General features: G+C 40.5%; 1 protein-coding gene across 1 annotated transcript; it reads right to left on the bottom strand.

The window, feature by feature from the left end:
- Positions 1–310: 310 nt before the first annotated feature.
- Positions 311–8,625, bottom strand: LOC107300609 (rab11 family-interacting protein 4-like). Its single transcript, XM_015829919.1, has 3 exons — positions 8,465–8,625; positions 2,575–2,763; positions 311–456 (listed from the first exon to the last, which is right to left on the bottom strand). The coding sequence occupies exons 1-3, from the start codon at positions 8,602–8,604 to the stop codon at positions 318–320; spliced, it is 468 nt and encodes a 155-aa protein (XP_015685405.1). The 5' UTR covers positions 8,605–8,625; the 3' UTR covers positions 311–317.
- Positions 8,626–9,379: the final 754 nt, after the last annotated feature.

The following is a 9,379-nucleotide window of genomic DNA, read 5'->3' as shown; positions in this document are numbered from 1 at the left end:
GTGCGTGCTCCCAAAACCCGATATGGTCCTCTGCTCCCACCATATCTGCCCCTCCCACTGACCGTACTAATCACACCACCCTCCCTTAACCCCCCGGCCTCCTCCCTCACCGTTCTAATACCGCGTCCCTCAGACAGGTCTGGCCTTGGCCTCAGAGAGGCCTCCCCCATGCCCCCCTTGGCCATCCCCGAACCCCCTAGAAATTTAGCAAAACATTCCACTAAAAAGTCTCTTAATTTTTCTTTCTTTAGTTCCCTTCTTGCTGCATACCCAACATGCTTTTCAGCAGATTCTCAGTGAAACTCCATTGGGCTTACTCACCTGTTGGCTTTTAGGTTTTTCAGCCTGGCTTCCAAATCATTAAGGAGGTTGATTTTCTTGCAGCACTGGGTGCAGTAGACATCTAAGAGCTCACTGTTATAGATATGCCTCATTTTCCGTGGGGTTTGACCAGCACTGTTAGTGGAAAGACAGTGAGTTACTAAATTAGATCCTACAGACATTACGAGATCCAGGCTAGATTCTTGTTATTTTGTTTTATTTTCACATGAACTCTGTACTGCTCCTTATGGCCATAAATACAGTAGTTGTTTTTTTAAATCCCATTATTCAAAGATTTACAGGCATTTCCTTACTCTCAGAATGCTCCTGATAGGTCAATGCTAAATACTCTATATACATTCCACTTTTTTTAAGCCAAAGGGAAGACTTACAACCAAAACATCTCCCCTCAAGCATTGACTATTAATTAAACAGTTGTTATTGTTGTTGTTGTTGTTGTTATTATTATTATTATTATTATTATTATAAAAAAGTGGACTTCCGAATTAATAGTTGTGATATTTTCAGCCATATTCCATTAAGGAAGATTATCAAGCCAGCCAGCCTCTGGGAACAACCCACTTCCTTTACTATATCAATTCTCTCTCAAGAGGAAAACTGGGAAGAAAAAAAATGTGAAAACTAATTTGTCCTCCAGATGGAAGGAAAAGAAGAATGGATTTAACTTTCCACTGTTTTTCTCAATATCAGTTCTACTCACAGGCATAAGTAGAGCTTTCTAGATCAGTGTTTCTTAACCTTGGCAACTTCAAGACATGTGGACTTTAATTTCCAGAATTCTGGGAGTTGAAGTCCAATATCTTAAGGCTGTCATGATTGAGAAAGACTGTTCTGATCCTCAGACAAACTCCTCCCCCAGCCCCTAATAATGAGAAAGATCTGGTGTTGGGCACTTTCCTCACCCAGCACCAATTGAGGGCAGCTGGAGTAAAAGGGGGAGTTATAGTTGCATATTCTCTCCCCGGGGAGCCTAGGAGTCTCCTATGCTCGCAAGACCTGAGGTGGCTAACTCCTGCTCTGACTATCCATATATTGTTAGTCCAATTTATCTTGTGAACATGGGGAAAAAATACTGTAGATATTTCCAATCCATATAAGCAATAGCAATTTCCAATACTTTAACAAGACTAAAGATTCCATACTGAATTATCTTGCTATTCAGATTTTCCATTAATGTTTTTCAGTTCTGACATTAAAAATCACACATACGAAAGTATTTTCTATGCCAACCTGCAAGAATTTTTATTATATCATCATCATCATCATCATCATCATCATCATCATCATCATCATCATCATCTTATTGTTGTTGTTGTTGTTATTATCATCATCATCATCATTATCATTAATCATCGCGCAGTCAGCCAGATGTTCAGACTGGATTTGGCATTTTTGTCTACCTATGAAGTCCTTACCAAGGACCTGGGATAGGCAGATGTGGATGTTTGATGTTATTACAGATATTGTCGCAGGATGGAAGCAGTTCCTAGTAAGGCCACCTTTTGCCATTGACTAATGGCGAATTTGTCAATGCCAATGGTGTACAAGTGGTGCTCCAGTTGTTTTGGGATTGCACCCAAGGTGCCTATTACTATTGGTACTATCCTTGCTTGCCTTTGCCACAGTCTTTCTGTTTCTATTTGTAGGTCTTTGTATTTTGTTATCTTCTCCAGTTCTTTCTCGTCTATTCTGCTGTCTCCAGGCACTGCCACGTCCACTATCCAGACTTTTTTGTCTTTCTTATCGACAATTGTTAAGTCTGGGGTGTTATGTTGCAGGTGCTTGTCTGCTTGAATTCTGAAGTCCCAGAGCAATTTTCTATGACTTTCTCTATTTTATGATCCCATCAGTTCTTGCTTGCAGGCAAATGATATTTCTTGCAGATCTTCCAATGCACCATTGTTGCTACTTTGTTATGCCGCTGCTTGTCATCATCAAATAACAACAACAACAACAACAACAACAACAACAAAACAACAACAACAACAACAACAACAACAACAATAATAATAATAATAATAATAATAATAATAATAAATGCTGCATCTCCGATTCACTGTCTTAGGATTTGAGAAAGATACTTGCAAGGTTTCTGCCCAAAGGAGGCAGAGGCAAAAGGTGGAGCTAGTATTCATGAACAGCAAAGCAACTCAGTCATGGTTATCTCCCTAAGACAGTCCTTTCTCCACCTCCAACCTAAAGTGAGGCATAGCATATATTAAAGTAGCCAACCTGGAAGAAACAGATGAGCCAAGGTCAGAATATGCATGTGTCCTGCTTTCATCATCAAGACAAGGACTGCTGGGGGTAAAGTCTACATCAACTCCTTCTCCATAGTCTTCAAACTGTTCTTCGTTACTGATCAGAGAGGCAGTGGAATAGGTGGAAAGATCAGAAGATGCAGGATTCAGCAAATTTGATCTTGGGAGAAAAAGAAAGGAAACTTCATGACACAATCCTAACAATAAGCTTTCCATCTTCAAAACACAAAATACTTCCAAAAATTGAAGGATATCACTTTGAGAAAATAGGCTCAAGCTGGCAGAGAAATGTTAAAACAGCAAGCTAAAACATAAGACAATCCAGTTCTTGAACTCAAAAAGAAGGAGACACATAAAACTCTTTCCTCCTCCCTATTTTTTGGGTCACTTGTCTAATGCAGAGTGACATTGTTATAAACAATTTTTATACCATAAATATATAGTCTCCTTTCGGTGCCTTTATAGACACATCCATGTAATTATTTTGGCAACAATACAGAAGTAGCTTGCCATTGACTGAATATTTAAGCTCATTTAAGAACTGTATAATTACAAATACACATTCCTAATATATACCACATTGAGATTCATATACCGTATTTTCCGGCGTATAAAACGACTGGGCGTATAAGACGACCCCCAACTTTTCCAGTTAAAATATAGAGTTTGAGCGAGAGAGAGAGGGGGGGGGGAGAAAAAACTTGATGAGTAATATGCCAAACCACATGTGTAAAGGAATAAAATAGAATACCCATATTTTCCAGCGTATAAGACGACTGGGTGTATAAGACGACCCCCGACTTTTGAGAAGATTTTCAGGGTTTAGAAAGTCGTCTTATACGCCGGAAAATACGGTACTACATACTGTACTTATGAGTTCCTGGAACTTGCTGAAATTTATTCTTCCCTGCCAATATCTCTTTCTTCTTCCCACAAGTGCTTCACTTTTTCCTTAGCAGTTGTCTCCACCTTCAAGGGGAAGCTCACATCATTCTTATAGAATGAGTTCTAGACTGGGGTAGGCAACCTTTGGTGTGTGGGGGGTGACTTGCCCCACAATGAACTGTTCAGCAAATGCACAAGTGCCAGAATACAAATATACTTCTCACGCACACAGAGATACCCCAGCAATTTTTCTTGTTGGAGGAAGGAGAAGATAGACTCTTAATATGTAATTCACTTTAGACCGATTCAGCTTTTGACCCTAACATACCTAAATGATCCAGCTACCAAATACTACTGGATTCTTTTAAATGATAAAGAAATGCAAGGAAAGGTTTATACAATACATATTTATATAAGATAGTAGACTCCGCAGTTTGCACATTGAACTAGGTCTTGAAAGAGCTAGATTCATATTCTTATTTAGATGTGACACTTATGGAGACTAATTAGCTGAGTTCAGGAAAGTTGTGGAGCTGGAAGAAAAGTACCTATGATGCCCTGGCCAAATTGATGGAAGGGTGACTTAGAAATGGAACAAAGCCCTCAACAGATGGTTTGAGGTGTCTATGCATTTTCCAAGCTCTAATGTTAAAAGACCCTCATCTTCTTTAAGTTGGCTCATTTATTGGTAGTTAATCTTCTTAACCTGAGAGCTACCTATCCAGGGTTTTGAAAGCTACCAAACCGTGCTTTGCTTCAACAACACTTCAGAGGTGCTTCAAAGCAAAGCTGATCCCTTTACTTCTAAGGTTGAAATAAAGTGATCACATTGCAGTTGCTTTTATCTGCTTCAGAGCCCATCTCAGCCTTCTTCTGCAGAGCTCAGGCTAGAGAAGGAGACCAAAAAGAGTTTTCTCTGCAGTACTACCTAAGGCAGGGGTAGGCAACCTTGGCTCTTTTATGACTTGTGGACTTCAACTCCCAGAATTCCTGAGCCAGCCATGCTGAGGGGAAAGGGAGAGGTTTCCAAGCTGAGTCATGCTGGCTCAGGAGTACTGGGAGTTGAAGTCCACGAGTCATAAAAGAGCCAAGGTTGCCTACCCCTGACCTAAGGAATCTCAAAACTGAGTGATTCTGCAAAACCCCACCCTCTAATTTTTGTTTCTCTGCCTTCTCGGGTTTTGGTGGCTTCAGCATTTATGCCTTGTAATGATGGGGACAGAGGATTTGCCAGTCAAAGGAGGGCAGAAGAAGAGAACTGATGAGTGGGATTTGGGAAGTACAAGTAGAAGACAAGTCTGAGGAAATTCAAAGTCTGACTTGAGAAACCATGCCCCTCCCCCCCAAAAACAGCCAGGAATAAATTTAGTTCTGGGATAGGATAAGATTGATGGGATATAGATCCTTTATAAAGGATCAGACTTCAAAATCACAATTATGTTTTCTTAAGAAAAGCCTATAGCAGTTTGTGGCACTATTTATGAACTAAATGATAATATAACTACACTATTATATTAACAATTATATACTATAAATATATAAAATAATATAGGGAAGAGGGAAGAGGGAAGAGAAAGAAAAAAGGTAGAAATGCCATAATAAAGTACCTAGGGGAAAAAAATCTCTAGAAAATGGGAAAATAAAAAAGAACTATAAGCAATTAAGCAAATTAAAAGTTCTAAAAATCCCTATATTATAGCTAACATTTGTGTGTGTGTATGTGTGTACCCTCATTTAATGAATACATCTATAAGACTATTAAATTAAATACATTCCTTTGTCTTTTCTCCAAATTTTTGACTCTATTTTGAACAGACTCAATACATTTTGAATTGTATTGTCTGGTCTTGTTCCTCTCTTCAGGATAAAGCCAATTCAAATACTGAAAACGGAAACAGTTTCATTAAGCCAACACTCAAGAGTCCAGGATACAAGCATCCTTCCACTTGGTATATGATCACATTTGAGGCAACAGTCCAAAGCTGCATATGTTTAACGTTCTTCATAGATGAAAAGATTGCAGATTTGGAGAATGTAACAAAATATTGATATATTCAGGGCTTTTTTTGTCATAGAACGCCCAGAACGGAGTTCCGGCACCTTTTTTGGATGGAACCTTGTAGGGTAGGCAAGGCGGGTTGTATGACGTGTGTGAGTTCCGGCACCTTTTTTTTTTTTTTTTTTTTACAAAAAAAGCACTGGATATATTTAACCTTTAATTGCTTTAAGAACCTAGTTTGCTATAATAATACTGTAGTGTCTAATCAATAAGGAATGTCAAGCAAATCTTTCTCATCATCTACCTCCTTTATGTTACTGTAGACTTAAATCATTTTCAAACAGAAAAGAGGCTTAGTGATGGCAGCAGAGCACAAGCAAGGAAGATGTGCAACAGAAACTGTCTAGGACCTTGTCCAATCCAGATGGCTTTGCTTGGGCAGCTGTCACTTTAGAAACATTTTAACCAGTGCTGGGAAACAAGAGTGATGGGAACTGTCTCCTGCAGCTTTGATCAGATGCAGTTCAAAGCTTTCCAAATTGCTTCAACAAGATGAACTGGGTGGCCTTTCTGATTCAATGAACCAAATCAGGTCACCTCCATAGCTCTGTCAAAGAAGATTTGAGTTGCTTTGCACTGGCTTTGTGGGGCAAATCAATATAGCTCTTGGATACTCACACAAAGGGTCTTCTGCTACTATGCTGACAGAACCAGGAGCGTTAGGCAATTAGGACCAATATTAGTAACATTATTTTGTACATACTGGTGTAGTACAAGTACCAGTGCAATAACATCTGTTATACATACACAGATGAGTATTTGTACAAGAACCACGGGTTACCTCAATTCCTGGACCCATTATTTTGCTGCCATAGAACCAGATTGGTCCAGTAGTTAAGAATAGTGCAGCGAAGAAAGAATTCCTAGAATATTTAACCTGCCAGGCTAGAAACCAGGAGTTCTAATCCTGCCTTAGGCATGAAAGCCAGATGAGTGACTTTGGGCCAGTTACTCAATGACCTCATGGGGCTGTTGTGGGGAAAATCAGAGGAAGGAGTATTAGGTATGTTTGCCACCTCGAGTTATTTATAAAAATATTAAAAAGGTGTGATAAAAATTAAATAACCAACTTTGAAGTACTAAATTGTTTTACCCATTGGGAACTCTGATTTCAAGACTTGAGCTCTCTGTCTGCCCTCTGACAGAGAGTCAATCCCTCTTCCCCTAATTCCTACTGCTGTCCCAACTAATTGCTTTTCCTCTTGCACCACCTTTACTTAATGCTGCCTTTTTCTACTTGCAGCCAGTGTGCTATGCAACCCCCTTCCACACACACACACACACACACACACACACACACACACACACACACACACATCGGAAGAATGATTCCAAGTGAACACTATTCAGTCTCCTAGTACCATTTTTCACTGCAGAATCAGCCAGGGTTGCTTTAGTGCTGCACCTTATTACATGACACGAGGAAAGGCTGAAGAATAATGGCAAGAAGAATGCAAGACAGAGCAAAAGAAATGAATAATTTGGGATATTTTGCAATTAGCAACTGATTTGCAGGAACTGGACCAAACGGGTTTGGTCCAGTTCCTGCAAATTGCTCTCTCTTTCCACTCACCTCCTCCGTTCTAATATATTGAAACTAGAGTCCTAATGATCATTAAGAATAAGTCACAGATCACATATTTTCACTTCTGTTCTGTGAGGCCTCTATGAATACCTAGGCCAGGGATGTCAAACTCGCAATGCCACGTGACGTGTCGTGACGTGTCGTGATTTTTTTGCCATTGCCGGCAATGGGATGGGCGCGGTTTCAGCATGACGCATCCGGCCTGTGGACCGGCAGTTTGACACCACTGACCTAGGCCTTACAACTGGTGAAAGGCCCCAGAACCACAGAGCTCAGTGTACAAAATCCAGTATGTAATTATTTTGATATTTTTTTAACTGAGAAGACTCTAGAGCAATGTTTCTCAACCTTGGCAACTTTAAGATGGATGAACTTCAACTCCCAAACTCCTGAACTGGCAATGGGGAATCACTGAGTTAGAGTATTGTAGGATTTAAATTAGGATAAGTGGGTGAGGCAAAGGTTGTTGAAGAATATCTCCATGTAAACTGACTTAAGCTTGAAGTCCACCCATCTTAAAGTTGGCACAATTGAGAAACGCTGCTGTGGAGCAGGGGTGTCAAACTCGCCGCATCATGTGACATGTGGCGACATATTGGGATTTTTTTTGCCCATTGCCGGAGCTGGGATGGGCGCGGCTTCCATGTGATGCATTCAGCCCGTGGGCCGGCAGTTTGACACCTTACTGTAGAAGGATAGATTTTTCAAGAAATCAGTAGAAATAGCAACCATCAGCATGTTTGCCAAGGGCACTGGGTCAAGAAGACACAAGCAGGGTAGCTGAAGGACTGCAGGCATCTGAAAAGCAGGAAGTTATCCAATTATATTGCAGTGCTTCTGCCAATCTGCAGTATCTAACTGTACAACTATGTTGTGGTTCCAATTACCTAGCCACTGTTGGTTCTGTCCTGCATGTTAGCCTAGCAGAGTTCCTTCTATATTTATCTCAGTTTCTCTGTTAAATCACAGGCAGAACACTATCCACAAATTATTTGGACTAGCCCTTTGATGACTCCTACAAAGGCTTTGATTCCTCATTCAAGAAGCTGAGAACAAAGGCCAAGAAGAATGATCCTCTCAAGAGAAAGGCAAAAGGTTAGCAAAAATTGGAAACTTGAAGTTAGCAAATTGATGGGTCTCTCTCTCTCTCTTTCCTTCCCCCTTTATATATGCTGTAACTGAGAGACATTTTCATCAGCTGTGCTGCCATTGGTAGCCAATGATGAGGAAGCAATGCATCCATCAATACCTATTACAAGGATGAACCTGGCCTACAGCTGAAGGCATTTTAAAAGCATAAAAAAAAGCTTTCCCAACAATATTTGAACTCACTTATCTCCAGGCAGGAAGAGGCCATTCAACACACTATCCTTCTCAACCTTGCACACAACTGATGCTTCTGAACTGTGGTTACTTTCAATGGCACTGTCCATATCAGACTCATGGTGGACTTCCTGCTGGGCCAGGGTCATGGTGTCTTCATCTGGAAAGAGATCTGATTCGTTGAAGGCACTTTCACGGTCCCCGTAGCCGCTCTCTGGGATTTCAGTGGCCTAGTAAAGGAAAATAAATGGGAAGGGAAGAGTCAGGAAGCATGTGGGATTGCTCAAATACTTAACAGTAATCATGAAATGGATAGAACAGGAGTGTCAAACTGGCGGTCCACGGGCTGAATGCATCACGTGCAGGCCACGCCCACCCCGGCTCCGGAAAGGCAAAAAACGTTGCAATACATCATGATATGTCACGTGACGCGATCGGGTTTGACACCCGTGGGATAGAAGATCCAAGGGTCAACTTTTTATCCCATGATATTTAGATGCGTGGGATTTGCTTTGGCACTGTTGAAAAATTGCAGTTTCACTCTCATTTTAGGTGGAAGAGCATTACAGGAATTTTATTTCCCTGCCAGCTTGTCAGGAAAGAAAAGCATATTCAACTAATTGGGGTTTCAACACAGAGGAATCGCATCTTGACTTTTTTTTTGGAGGAGAGGGTGACTCAGCATGTGGCTTGAATTTTCACTGGATTAACAAAATACACAAGAGTCCCTGAAGAAAAAGAGAAAAATATTCCACAGGTACTACAGATCAGTGTTTGTTCCAGCTGTCTGGTTTCAGTCTGCAACACATGCATCAGATGGAGTGCTGCTAATATATTCAATAAGCCTATATAGTGCAATGAAGTTATATTTTGCAACTCTCTGGTCTCTTACATCTTGTAAATCCAGGATTACACAAGAAGGGT

The sequence above is a fragment of the Protobothrops mucrosquamatus genome, unplaced genomic scaffold (assembly GCF_001527695.2).
Source record: "Protobothrops mucrosquamatus isolate PMUCROS unplaced genomic scaffold, P.Mucros_1.0 scaffold7632, whole genome shotgun sequence".
In the NCBI taxonomy this organism is placed as follows: Eukaryota; Metazoa; Chordata; class Lepidosauria; order Squamata; family Viperidae; genus Protobothrops; species Protobothrops mucrosquamatus.
This window is presented reverse-complemented; position numbering and strand designations above follow the sequence as displayed.

What these genes read in the sequence shown, in the direction of transcription:
- LOC107300609 (XM_015829919.1), bottom strand. Translation starts at nt 8,604, where the DNA reads ATGACCCTGGCCCAGCAGGAAGTCCACCATGAGTCTGATATGGACAGT. An exon ending in CTCTTCCTGCCTGGAGATAA is followed by an intron (nt 2,764 to 8,464) that starts GTGAGTTCAAAT and finishes TTTTCTCCCAAG; the next exon opens with ATCAAATTTGCTGAATCCTG. An exon ending in GGCTCATCTGTTTCTTCCAG is followed by an intron (nt 457 to 2,574) that starts GTTGGCTACTTT and finishes TTCCACTAACAG; the next exon opens with TGCTGGTCAAACCCCACGGA.